The sequence below is a fragment of the Oncorhynchus clarkii genome, chromosome 16 (assembly GCF_045791955.1).
Source record: "Oncorhynchus clarkii lewisi isolate Uvic-CL-2024 chromosome 16, UVic_Ocla_1.0, whole genome shotgun sequence".
NCBI lineage: Eukaryota > Metazoa > Chordata > Actinopteri > Salmoniformes > Salmonidae > Oncorhynchus > Oncorhynchus clarkii.
The window spans coordinates 51281772-51296228 of NC_092162.1; the positions used below are offsets into that span (position 1 = coordinate 51281772).

Sequence of the window (14457 nt, forward strand, 5' to 3'; positions counted from 1 at the left end):
TTATTTAAGCTACTGTATAAGGCCAAAATAAAATGAAAAGTACTATCACAGCACTAATAGGGCAAATACAGAATTCACTAAGAATAAAATACCCCGCAACACTCTACCCAGTGCTACATAGGCAGATTATTTGAGGTACTAAGACTATTTACAGTTACCATAGACAATGACCAGCAATTATCTAAGATTTTTTTATTTTCACCATTTTTCATTACACAAGTTTGTCACAAAGTTGAAACAGTTGTACAAACAACAAAACAGTGAGTTTAGTATAGAGGGCACCTGGACATCTTTGGCTCTCACTACTGGTAACCACACATGATTTTTCTTTCAATACATGCTACTGTATCAAGCAAGGTCAAAGTCACAAGTAAAACCTAGAACTGCTTTACAGAGTGAGGCTTTAAAACAGGAAAAACACACACAATCGTTCTCATTCATTGTGATAATGAAGCCCACTGAGAAAGGGCTGGTTGCATAAACATTGCCCTAGAATTATGGTCAGACTTAGGATAGAAGTCTAATTTCATCTGTTGCATAACGCTTGGGTGTCATAAGTCTGACTAAGCTAATCACAATAAGAGACGGACTCAGAGGAAATTATGTAATGAGAAACGCAGACAAGGTGTAACCCAGGACAAACTGATGAGGGGGGAGAAATGGGTGAAAAGGAAGGAGGGAGGTGAGGAAGGGGGGGTACTAGTAATCTTCATGGTGGTAATCTTCCTCGTAACTCTGGGGCCGTAGTATGATGCTGTGGTAGGTCTTGATGCAGGAGAGGGCGGTGGGCGGGATGAGACGCCTGTCAATCAGGTTGTACTCCAGGTGAACGGAGACTAGGGGCGAGTCGTCACTCTGGCGCATGTCACACAGAGAGTTCAGAGGAACGTATCTGCAGGGAGGAAAGAAAAAGACGGACATTCAGTTACCACCGACAGAAAGACAGATACTCAGACAAGACAGAACAATCTTTGATCCGGCTAAAGGAAATAACGACTGAGAGAGAAACATAAATTACACGTTGAGATTCACAATAGCAATTTCAGATCTGAATGTGCCATTATGGTTAGTGGCAACTGTGCTCTTCTCAAAGTTGTTTCATCTCCAAATGGGAGGAAGAGGACTGTATCAAGCAAGATTAAAGTCACAAGTAAAACCTAGAACTGCTTTATAGAGTGAAGTTAGTTACGTTAGATAATGTTGCCCCCGAGTTACCTGACAACGTTGCGGCTGAGTTACCTGATAACATTGCGGTTGATCTACCTGACAACATTGCGGTTGACCTACCTGATAGCATTGCGGTTGACCTACCTGATAACGTTTTGGTTGAGTTACCTGATAACGTTTTGGTTGAGTTACCTGATAACGTTGTGGTTGAGGCGGAGGAGCTGCAGGCTCTTGAGCTTCAGTAGCCCCCTGGGGATGGAGCGAAGCTGGTTGTGGTCCAGCAGGAGTTCAGTCAGGGAGTTGTACAGGCCCAGGAAGGACACATCATCAATGCCGTCGTTGGCCAGCCTGTTGTGGGACAGGTGAAGGAGGTCCAGTCCCGGTTTAATGTGGCCAAACACGTAGCCAGGGATCCGCTCGATCTGGTTGTGGTGCAGGTGGAGCTGCTGTAGACCCACAGGGAGGAAGGAGGGAACATGCACCAGCTTATTGTGCGACAGGTCCAACGACTCCAACTTTCTGAAATGGTGGGGAAAATACAGGTAGATCTTTTGCTCAATATGTGAAAAGTTTCGAAGACATGAAGAGATAGAAGGTAATGTACTGTATTATGTCTCCAGTTAAAAGGGGACTTTTTCAATCTTAGGACTATATTTTGAGTCCACCTTTTCTTTAGAAGGCTGGTTCAATGTTTCCCTTTTCTCCATCTTTGACCAGAGGGTTCCATCATATCCATCACATTTGTCTCACAACATTGTAGGAGTTTCAAACCACTAAGAGCCTTAACACAAAGGCAGCTGGCCAGCAGTCCCTCCCTTTGGGCTTGACTCTCTACAACCTATCATAAAGCTGGACTGTGTCTGCTGCGCCGCTGTCTAGCCAGCCACATCAGCATGCCCCAAAACAATGTCCTCCGTGGCTTTGCCCTCTATTCTCTTGTTTTTCCTTTTCTCCTTTTTCTTCTAAGATGCAATTAAAATTATATTTTCCTCTCGTTATTGCCAGGAGACTAACACATGTAGAGAGTGTCAGATGAATTACACCATTTAAAGTTTTGCTTAAGAATCCTGTATGCAGTAATGTTGATGTTCATGCATTTTACAAAAACTTTTGTTAAACAAAAATTATATTCAATGCATTCAAAAAATAAATACTGAGGTCACTTTTCTGCAAGATCAGAAATAGGAATAAAATGTGTTCCAACATTCCCTTCAAGGTGGAGCTCAAAACCAGAGTAACAGTAATCTTTACACTGGACAATAACCTCCTAAATGCTGCAAAAGCAAGAATGGAGAGAGGTTGTTGGGACTTACAACAAGTGTATCCAGGCCCTTGGGGCTATGCGGTCCTCCCGGATCCTATTATGACTGAGATCCAGAAACCTGAGGTTGACGGTCTTGTTGAGGATCCCCTCATGCACCTCTTCTATTCTGTTATCCGACAGGTGAAGTGCCTGAGAATACAAACCGCAAACCTTTGAGTATTCGTGTTGTTAGGGGGGTGAGGGGGACCTACCTAGTCTACACACTACAGATTGGGAGTTAATAATATAAAGTACATTCGGAAAGTATTCATACCCCTTCACTTTTTCCACATTTTGTTACGTTATAGCCTTATTCTAAAATGTATTAAATTGTTTTTCCCCCACATCAATCGACACAATACCCCATAATGATAAAGTAAAAACAGTTTTTTAGAAATGATTGAATATTTATTTAAAAAAATACTAAAACAACGACATCTTGGGTATGATGCTACAAGTTTGGCACACCTGTATTTGAGGAGTTTCTCTGCAGATCCTCTCAAGCTCTGTCAGGTTCAATGGGGAGGGTCGCTGCACAGCTATTTTCAGGTCTCTCCAGAGATGTTCAATCGAGTATAAGTCCGGGCTCTGGCTGGGCCACTCAAGGACATTCAGAGACTTGTCCCGAAGCCACTCCTGCATTGTCTTGGCTGTGTGCTTAGGTTTGTTGTCCTGTTGGAAGGTGAACCTTCGCTTCAGTCTGAGGTCCTGAGCACTCTGGAGCAGGTTTTCATCAAGGATCTCTGTACTTTGCTCCGTTCATCTTTCACTCGATCCTGACTAATCTTCCAGTCCCTCCTGCTGAAAAACATCCCCACAGCATGATGCTGCCACCACCATGCTTCACCATAGGGATGGTGTAAGGTTTCACCCAGACGTGATGCTTGGCATTCAGGACAAAGAGTTCAGTCTTGGTTTCATCAGACCAGAGAATCTTGTATCTCATGGTCTGAGAGTCCTTTAGGTGCCTTTTGGCAAACTCCAAGAGGGCCATAAAGGCCTGGTTGGTGGAGTGCTGCAGAGATAGTTGTCCTTCTGGAAGGTTCTCCCATTCCACCGAGGAACTCTGGAGCTCTGTCAGAGTGACCATCGGTCACTTCGCTGACCAAGGCCCTTCTCCCCCGATTGTTCAGTTTGAACGGCGGCCAGCTCTAGGAAGAGTCTTGGTGGTTCCAAACTTCTTCCATTTAAGAATGATGGCGTCCACTGTGCTCTTGGGGACTTTCCCAGATCTGTGCCTCGACGCAATCCTTTCTCGGAGCTCTACGGACAATTCCTTCGACCTTAGTTTTAGTTTTTAGGCTTAGTTTTTGCTTAGTTTTTGCTCTGACATGCATTGTCAACTGTGGGACCTTATATAGACAGGTATGTGCTTTTCCAAATCATGTCTAATCAATTGAATTTACCACAGGTGGACTCCAATCAAGTTGTAGAAACATCTAAAGGATGATAAATGGAAACAAGATGCACCTAAGCTCAATTTCGAGTCTCATAGAAAAGGGTCTGAATACTTATGTAAATAAGGTATTTCAGATTTTTAAATGTGTATAAATATGCAAAAAAAATCTAAAAACCTGTTTTCATTTTGTCATTATGGGGTATTGTGTGTAGATTGATGAGTGAAAATTAATTTAATCATTTTTAGAGTAAGGCTGTAGCGTAACAAAATGTGAAAAAGTCCGAATGCACTGTGTGTGCACCTAGCTTGCAATTACCAAAAATAATATGTTTAGTCAAACATCTGAAACCTCTCATAGTCTGTGGACTATTCCAAAACTTATTTAAAATAAGGTGATGTTTCAAATGCTGAGAGCTATGCTCCTTTGTATGACTGAGGCTACTGCATATCAGTGGCTCCTGCATGCTCACTACAGTGACATCACAGGCACCTCGTCCAATCACTGACCTGCAGGGTCACAGGAAGCCCAGAGGGGATGGCCCGGAACTTGTTGTCCTCCAGTCGCAGATAGATGAGTTTCTTGAGGGGCCGGAAGGTCAAAGGTGACACATTCCCATCGTGGAAGTGGTTGTCCTCAAGCTCCAGTGTCAGCAATTTGGACAAACCTGAGGAGAGACACATTTTCAAATCCCAACATGACAATATCAACATATAATATCAACATACAATAATCCAATGTAATTTGACTTGTTTTGCTGATTTTCGTTGCTAAATGAGCTACGCCAACAATGCTAATGTGCTAATCTGAACATCCTATCTGAGGTCACTTGAAATAGTACTGTAGGTGCTCAGATGCAAGCTAAGCTTGAACAAACAAAGCTTTCTGTCTCTGTAAACTCCACCTTCCTATACCTTTAAAGCTGCTTGGTGTGAGGCCCAGGATCTTGTTGTCATTGATCTTAAGCTCCACCAGGGACGGCGGTAGAATCGAGGGGACTTTGGTCAGATTGTTGCCATCTAAATTCAACCTCCTCAGCTGGGTCAGGTTCTGAAACAAGCCAAGAATCTCCACACATTAGAACATTAGAGTGCTAAGCGTGATTTAACCAGTGTCCCTCTCTCTCTCACGTCCAAGCTCAAGAACTGCAATGTTACCTATGACATGGGCCTTATACCAGTATAACCTGCGTAACTACCAGTTGAATAATCAACGCAAGTATTATACCCTGTAACAGGCCAGTAGGCTTAGTACACAATATTATTTTTCAATGGTGCAATAATATGATTTTTCCCAGCAATGGCAGTTCTCCCAGTGGTGATTTGATTGAATTCCACTCTTTGTCTTATTCATGAAGTGCTTTTCGTGTTTTGTTATCAAGTCTGTCCAACTCTGAGATGTACTGCAAGCGAAGTAGTTAATAAACACTAATGCTCTCTCAAGGGAATTTTTAGTACGTTGAGCTCCTGGCATCAGGAACTCTGACACCTTAGTGGGAACAAGTACATTTAAAAAATATATATTTTATTTAACCTTTATTTACCTAGGCAAGTAAGTTAATTACAAATTCTTATTTACAATGATGGTCTACCCCGACCCTAATGACGCTGGGCCAATTGTGCGCCACCCTATGGGCTGGTTGTGCGCCACCTTACCTCACCTTTCGGTTGTGATACAGCCTGGAATTGAACCAGCGTCTGTAGTAATGCCTCTAGCACTGAGATGCAGTGCCTTAGACCACTCCGCCACTCGGGAGATCGCTGCGCCACTTAGGATGCCTTGCCAAAAATGACTGATCTGTTTTTAGTTGTGGCTTGTCTGTTGACCGACAATATTCCCAGGGTCATTGCAACAACTAATTGACATTCGCCTCGATGGGGCCAGTTTAAACTTCTGTTCTTATGCGCTACCCGGGAGACAGCAAAAGTTCTAGCAGTCCAACTACAAGATGGATCATTTTGTTTAAACATTAGGCACTACCTATAACTTAAATGACTGTGACATGCACATACCTGTACTATTCTGTAACACCACACTGTGACATAATATTACAGTGGGGCAAAAAAGTATTTAGTCAGCCACCAATTGTGCAAGTTCTCCCACTCCAAAAGATGAGAGAGGCCTGTAATTTTCATCATAGGTACACTTCAACTATGACAGACAAAATTAGAAAAAAAAACATCACATTGTAGGATTTTTAATGAATTTATTTGCAAATTATGCTGGAAAATAAGTATTTGGTCACCTACAAACAAGCAGGATTTCTGGCTCTCACAGACCTGTAACTTCTTCTTTAAGAGGCTCCTCTATCCTCCACCTGTTACCTGTATTAATGACACCTGTTTGAACTTGTTATCAGTATAAAAGACACCTGTCCACAACCTCAAACAGTCACACTCCAAACTCCACTATGGCCAAGACCAAAGAGTTGTCAAAGGACACCAGAAACAAAATTGTAGACCTGCACCAGGCTGGGAAGACTGAATCTGCAATAGGTAAGGAGCTTGGTTTGAAGAAATCAACTGTGGGAGCAATTATTAGGAAATGGAAGACATACAAGACCACTAATAATCTCCCTCGATCTGGGGCTCCACGCAAGATCTCACCCTGTGGGGTCAAAATGATCACAAGAACGGTGAGCAAAAATTGCAGAACCACACGGGGGGACTTAGTGAATGACCTGCAGAGAGCTGGGACCAAAGTAACAAAGCCTACCATCAGTAATACACTACGCCGCCAGGGACCCAAATCCTGCAGTGCCAGACGTGTCCCCCTGCTCAAGCCAGTACATGCCCAGGCCCGTCTGAAGTTTGCTAGAGAGCATTTGGATGATCCAGAAGAAGATTGGGAGAATGTCATATGGTCAGATGAAACCAAAATATAACTTTTTGGTAAAAACTCAACTCGTCGTGTTTGGAGGACAAAGAATGCTGAGTTGCATCCAAAGAACACCATACCTACTGTGAGGCATGGGGGTGGAAACATCATGCTTTGGGGCTGTTTTTCTGCAAAGGGACCAGGACAACTGATCCGTTTAAAGGAAAGAATGAATGGGGCCATGTATCGTGAGATTTTGAGTGAAAACCTCCTTCCATCAGCAAGGGCATTGAAGATGAAACGTGTCTGGGTCTTTCAGCATGACAATGATCCCAAACACACCGCCCGGGCAACGAAGGAGTGGCTTCGTAAGAAGCATTTCAAATAAAATCTTTGGAGGGAGTCGAAAGTCCGTGTTGCCCAGCAACAGCCCCAAAACATCACTGCTCTATAGGAGATCTGCATGGAGGAATGGGCCAAAATACCAGCAACAGTGTGTGAAAACCTTGTGAGGACTTACAGAAAACATTTGACCACTGTCATTGCCAACAAAGGGTATATAACAAAGTATTGAGATAAACTTTTGTAGGTGACCAAATACTTATTTTCCACCATAATTTGCAAATAAATTCATTAAAAATCCTACAATGTGATTTTCTGGATTTTTTTTCTCATTTGGTCTGTCATAGTTCAAGTGTACCTTTGATGAAAATTACAGGCCTCTCATCTTTTTAAGTGGGAGAACTTGCACAATTGGTGGCTGACTAAATACTTTTTTGCCCCACTGTACATGTTTAAATTCTATCATAACAGGCTGAGAAGAATCCAGGTAATGCAGCATGATAATGGTCAATAGAGCCCTGAAGTAACTTGAGGCTGAGATGTGTAGGTGGGTCTGGGAGCACAGTAGAGGTCCAACTGGAACTAAAGCCAAATATGTTGACATGAATGATGCTCTCAGACTCACCTGGAACAGGTCAGGGCTGATGGAGGAGTCGTCCAGCTTGTTCTTGCTCAGGTCCAGCCACTCCAGGTTGGGCAGCCCAGCCAGCGCCCGGGGAGGGATCTTATTGATCTTATTGTCTGATAAAAGAATAGAACACAAGCTGACCCAGTCTCCTCAAACAAAGATAGGCCTGCGTTCACATGCCATTGCACCTGCCTTAATGTTTATGCAGTATCTTTGTGTACAAAATATGTTTATATATGCAACTGTGTAAACACCGCAAAGGACATTTGATTGCATTGACGCACACAACGGTAAAACCTTTGCCTTCCCAAAATTCCAACTTCTTAAACATAGTTACCTATTTTAGTAAGCCTGAACTCAGATTCTTGTCCCCCCTCTTGACTCTGCTAATTGTCCCTGTATATCCTCACCTGCCAGATAGAGGGTCTTGACCCCCTGGTCTGAGAGGATGGGGATGTGGACCATGCCAGTGCTGCCACAGGCGATCAGAGAGTCCGAGAGCAGGCAGCCAGCAGGGAGAGACTCCATGATGCTGTGTCTCCTGGGGAATGTGACCACAGCACGTCCCGGCCCCCTCACCATGGGTCTCCTAGTGGTGGTAGTAGCCAGTCGGCCAGTCGCCATGGTGACTGGTCTCCCCATTGGTGCCAACCTCATGGTGGGTTTTCCGGTGGCCCTGATGATATAATCATCATCGTCGTCATTGTCGTCATGCTCGCTGTGGTCATGGTCATCGTGATCGTCATCATCGTAGGGAAGGTACGGAAGGCTGTCTTTGTTTATCTTCGGGTCACGCCTCTTGGCCACAGGGACCTCGGTCTTCCTGACTTTTGTTTTCACAACCATTTCCTGTTTCTTCACAGACACTTTTTGTTTCTTCACAGCCACTTCCTGTTTCTTCACTGCTACTTCTTGTTTTTTGTTCTGGGTGGCCATGGATTTCACAACAGCAACCTATACAACATAGACATCACACACAAAATATATTAAATTATATATATTAAATTTCTCCAAAAATCCCTGTCAGTCAATACTCAGTCATAGGCAAAACATTAATACAATAGTCAAAGCATTGTTAGTTCATCTGCTGTGCAGTTCCTATAGAATTGCCCTCTTCATTTTCCCATGGGCACCATTTCCCATGGGCACCCACCACTTTCACTGGAGTAACATGCCGCTCCTCCTTCTTCTGACGTCCAGCTCCTCCTTCTTCTGATGTCCTTTGGAGACTCTTCTTCTGCTTTGGAATCCCCTCTTTCTTCTCTGCATTAGAGGAGGGTTTCTTGGCTTTGGGAGCCACTGTCTGCTGGTTATTTGAACCTGAGGAAGAGGGCAATATATGTTACATTCATATTTATACAGTATATAACAGTAACAGTCAAAAGTTTGGACATACCTACTCATCACAGGGTTTCTCTTTATTTGTTACTATTTTCTACATTGTAGAATAGTAAAGAGAGCAAAACGATGAAATAACACATGAAATCATCTAGAAACCAAAAAAATGTTAAACAAATCAAAATGTATTTATATTTGCCTTGATGACAGCTTTGCACACTCTTGGCATTCTCTCAACCAGCTTCATGAGGTAGTCAACTGGAATGCATTTCAATTAACAGGTGTGCCTTGTTAAAAGTTAATTTTGTCACAGTTTCTGTGTTATTTGATTGTTGTTTCCTTAGGTTACCGCTGGAGGGTACCCTTACCCTGTTTTCTAGTTTCCAGGTTACCCTGATTGTTACTTATTGGATTCACCTGTGTTTAATTACCTTCTCTGTTCACTTGGTTGCCTTGTTATTTAGGTTCCTCAGGTAGTCTGTATCTTTGCTTAGGTTTAATGTTTAATTTGTATGCACTTGTACAGCTGCCTTGTTTCTGTTAAGACTCTAAGCAAATGTTTTGGATTTACCCTTACCTATGCTTGCTGTGTTTCTCTGCGCCTGGGTTCGAGTTCGTACTAACATCAGACCAAGCCCATATTATGGCAAGAACAACTCAAATAAGCAAAGAGAAATGACAGTCCATCATTACTTTAAGACATGAAGGTCAGTCAATCCGGAACATTGCAAGAACTTTATACGTTTCTCAACTGTTCAGAGGAGACTGCATGAATTAGGCCTTCATGGTCGAATTGCTGCAAAGAAACCACTACTAAGGACACCAATAACAAGAAGAGACTTGCTTGGGCCAAGAAACACGGGCAATGGACATTAGACCGGTGGAAATCTGTCCTTTGGTCTGATGTGTCCAAATTTGAGATTTTTGATTCCAACCGCCATGTCTTTGTGAGATGCAGAGTAGGTGAACGGATGATCTCCACATGGGCAGTTCCCACCGTGAAGCATGGATGTGTGATGGTGTGGGGGTGCTTTTGCTGGTGACACTGGCTGTGATTTATTTAGAATTCAAGGCACAATTAACCAGCATGGCTATCACAGCATTCTGCAGCGATACTTCATCACATCTAGTTTACGCTTAGTGGGACTATCATTTGTTTTTCAACAGGACAATGACCCAACACACCTCCAGGCTGTGTAAGGGCTATTTGACCAAGAAGGAGAGTGATGGAGTGCTACATCAGATGACCTGGCCTCCAGAATCACCTGACCTCAACCAAATTGAGATGATTTGGGATGTGAAGGAAAAGCAGCCAACAAGTGCTCAGTATATGTGGGAACTCCTTCAAGACTGTTGGAAAAGCATTCCAGGTGAAGCTGGTTGAGAGAATGCCAAGAGTATGCAAAGCTGTCATCAAGGCAAAGGCTGGCTACTTTGAAGAATCTAAAATATATTTTGATTTGTTTAACACTTTTTTGGTTACTACATGATTCCATATGTGCTATTTCATAGTTTTGATGTCTTCACTATTATTCTACAATGTAGAAAATAGTCAAAATAAAGAAACCGTTGAATGAACTTTTGACTGGTACTGTATGTACACAATTCCATGCCCTGATCAGTCTGTACACTTAGTCAGCATGGACATTTCAACTAAAAAGCTGCCATTAAATATAATAACCACAAATAAGATTACAATCCTTCCATAACAATCTACAACTTGAATGCCTACCGCCGCAGGGGACAGGGTGACAGCTGACAGTTCCCCTCTGACACTGGCACACGGAGCAGGGCTGAGGCGACCACATGGCCCTGTCAAACAGGAACATCCCATTCACAGAGCACTGCCCGCTGCCACCTGCAAGGCAGACAGAACAACAGACACACACAAACACACCATTACTCACCCAAACTACACATGATCCACAGATAAAGTCTACATGAAACTGATGCTAAATAAAACTATATGCACCACACTCTGTCTTTGAAAACTCAGTGCAGTTCTTTCTGAAGGATGGTGGACCACCCTTGACTTGGGAGAACACACTGTAATCACAAAAACTAGAAGCACTGTGAAGTATGCATTCATGTTGCCCCCACCATCCTTTTCCAAGAAAACTTACCAGGGAGGAGAGTATCATCAGTGTTATCCGGATCAGGTAAGTTAGCTACTACCACGGGTTTGGAGCTCCTGGGCTTCTCTGTTCTATGGCTGGGCTTCCCATCAATTAGTGAGGCTGTTGCATATAAGCAGAAAAATAGGAGCGCTAATCTGTTCATGGTCAGCTCTGCCATGGACTCTCCTGGTCAGTCTCCTTTTGGACAGAAACCTTTTCAAAGTGAGTGTGAGGAATCTCAACTCCTGAATGGCTTTTATAGACTCTCACCCCCAGGACATGATTTTTGGCCACACACCCCAGAAAAACCCCAAAAGGTGAGAGGATAGAGGAGTGGTGAGAGGAAGCAGGGGAGTGGGTAAAAAAAAAAAAAGTTTAAAAAATTCAGGACAAAGACCCCCTTTCATTCATCTTTAAGAAACCACCTACCTCTCCTCTCCACCCACAGCCCATGGTATACCTAACAAACCAATAGAGGAGGTCCAGTCAGAGACTGCATATTGGAGGTGTCAAATAATTACTGTGATGTCAACCAGCGGAGTGCTTTCTGACAGCCCAAACAGACAGTTTATCTAAGGCCCATTCCCATTGGCTACGGGCCAGAAGAGGTATAGCCCACTGTGCTGTGTGGCCAGAAAGATTTTTTTTTTAAACTCTCCAAGCTCTCCAATCGGAGTCCAGCTGGAATGAAAGGTTGCTTTGTGTCCAACACCTCCCTAGCCCACCCCACCACCAACCACTACCAGCCAGCAGGACAGCGAGACACAGAGACCACACTCCTGAGAAATTCTTGGACTTTTCTCCCTCTGCTTTTCGACCCTGCTTGACCGCATGGTTTTCCCCCTGCAGTGTCACCAGGGCCTTGCATCTCTCTTTACACACACTTTTCTTGTAACTAAGACAACCACAATATATGTCGACACTGTCGATTCATGTATCCTGATATAGTACGTTTAGTATACATAAAAACTTAACCTTATCTTTGAGTGGAGTGTGATATGATTGCAGAAACACTTACTGCATTCTGGACCACCTCTATCACTGTCCGTCTGTACTATTTTTCCCAGTATGACCCCTGGTTGCATTTCATGTCTAATTTCTCAAAACCACATAAAATTATCCTACTCCTACTTCATTGTGATGTCCAAATCCTGTTTGTGAGATTTAAAAAGGTGTGCCAGACACCAACCGCTCAGAGTGAGTAAATACCAAACACTCCTACATCATCCTGCTTATAGAAACAGACACCTGCAGACCTGCTGCATGGCCAACCAAGAGCAAAACAGACTGTCATCTCAGCATACGCCCTAGACACTTATAGGATCAGATTTACTCAATGATTGCACTGGTTCAACGTTTGCACCTGGACCCGTATTCATTATCAAGGATGAAGATAAGATCCAGATGTAGACCACGTTGAATAAACAATAGTTTAATAATCCAACAGGGGCAGGCAATAGACAGGTCAAGGAAGGCAGGGGTCAGTAACCAGAGGTGGGGCAACGGTACCTGATGGCAGGCAGGCTCAGGGTATGCAGAGGTCAATAATCCAGAGGGGGCAAAGGTACAGGTCAGCAGGTAGGCTCAGGGTCAGGCAGGCAGGCTTGGAATCAGGATAGGCAAGGGTCAAAACCAGGAGGGCGAGAAAAAGAGAGACTAGAAAAAGCAGGAGCAGAGACACAAAACGCTGGTTGACTTGACAAACTGACAACGGACAAACAGGAAACAGGAGACAAAGGGCTGTGAGACATAGGTTTGACTCTGGACACATGAAAGGTGGGATGTATACGAAGGGTACGGGGCAACAGAAGATGAACAGCAGAGGGGCCATACCATACCTTCTGCCCAAGACGATACCGGGGTCTGATGGCGATCCGCTTGTCGTCGATACCTGGAGGTGGTCTTGAGGAGGGCCGACCGGGCTCTCCTCCAGGTACGACGACAGCGGTGGACAAACATCTGGCCAGAAGGTATGCCGACCTCCTCCTGCTCGGGGAAGAGCGGGAGCTGATACCCCAGAGCCTGGAACACAACTGGGGAGTTGGTAAGGCAAAATGGCATGACCAGATACTAGTAGTGACCGCTGGCCACGTTAAAGGCGGTCTTCCACTCGTCCCCTTCCCGTATCCGCACCAGGTTGTAGGCGTTCTGTAGATCCAGCAAAGGTACAGGTCGGCAGGCTCAGGGTCAGGGGCAGGCAGAGAGTCAGGCAGGTGGGCTCGGGGTCAGGATAGCTAAGGGTCAAAACCAGGAGGGTGAGATAAACAAGACGAACTGGCAACGGACAAACAGAGAACACAGGTATAAATACACAGGGGATAATGGGGAAGATGGGCAACAACTGGAGGGGGTTGGAGACAATCACAAGGACAGGTGAAACAGATCAGGGTGTGACATTCATAAAGAATATTAGGAGTGCTGATCTAGGATCAAGTCCCCCCTGTCTAAAAGGCTAAACTGATCAGTGCTATTACTTTGGGACGATTATTGAATATGGGCCCAGATATTTACTGATAAAGGTCAATGAAAGATTGTGAGAAGGAAAAGCCTGACAGCTAGCATAGAAAACATGGGTTAGCTTTGTTATAACAATAGGTGCAAACAATTAATACATCTGTCCTTACACCTTCAAATGTACTACATGGTCTGAGAATTCTGAAATATTTAATATTTTCACAGTGCCTTTTTACTAAGCAGGTGATTGGCTAAGAGGATGACCTCAATTGAACCTTGACAGCGAAACACAGAAAGGTTATTTGAGTCCATGTGAGAATCAAGTCTGGTTTGCAACACAATCAACTTAATATTTTTTGTTTTACTTTTACCATCTCTCACTGTTATAGAACGTTTGTCTCAATATATATGTTTTAAGTACCCAAACCTATGTGTAGTATCTGTTGCCACAATAAGGGAATAATTCCAGACACAAAATAACATGTGGTTATTTTTTTTATTGAACCTTTATTTAACTAGGCAAGTCAGTTAAGAACAAATTCTTAATTACAATGACGGCCTACCAAAAGGCAAAAGGCCTCCTGCGGGGACGGGGGCTGGGATTAAAAATTAAAAATAAATATAAATATAGGACAAAACACACATCACGATAAGAGAGACAACACTACATAAAGAGAGACCTAAGACAACAACATAGCAAGGCAGCAACACATGACAACACAGCATGGTAGCAACACAACATGACAACAACATGGTAGCAGTACAAAACATGGTACAAACATTATTGGGCACAGACAACAGCACAAAGGGCAAGAAGGTAGAGACAACAATACATCACACAAAGCAGCCACAACTGTCAGTAAGAGTGTCCATGATTGAGTCTTTGAATGAAGA

At 43.6% G+C, this 14457-nt stretch overlaps 1 protein-coding gene across 2 annotated transcripts; it reads right to left on the reverse strand.

Annotated features, from left to right (window-relative positions):
* Positions 1-177: 177 nt before the first annotated feature.
* On the reverse strand, positions 178-12649 carry LOC139367688 (extracellular matrix protein 2-like). 2 transcript variants are annotated; one of them, XM_071105974.1, is made up of 10 exons: positions 11116-11339; positions 10725-10850; positions 8808-8974; positions 8065-8608; positions 7652-7767; positions 4782-4917; positions 4377-4534; positions 2481-2620; positions 1360-1686; positions 178-892 (listed from the first exon to the last, which is right to left on the reverse strand). In XM_071105974.1, exons 1-10 carry the CDS (start codon positions 11285-11287, stop codon positions 700-702), a joined length of 2079 nt encoding a protein of 692 aa, XP_070962075.1. In that variant the 5' UTR covers positions 11288-11339; the 3' UTR covers positions 178-699. The 2 variants fall into 2 exon arrangements, with proteins under 2 accessions (XP_070962075.1, XP_070962077.1); XM_071105976.1 differs by lacking the exon at positions 11116-11339 and adding an exon at positions 12619-12649 and having other exon boundaries at positions 611-892.
* Between the last annotated feature and the right edge of the window lie 1808 nt (positions 12650-14457).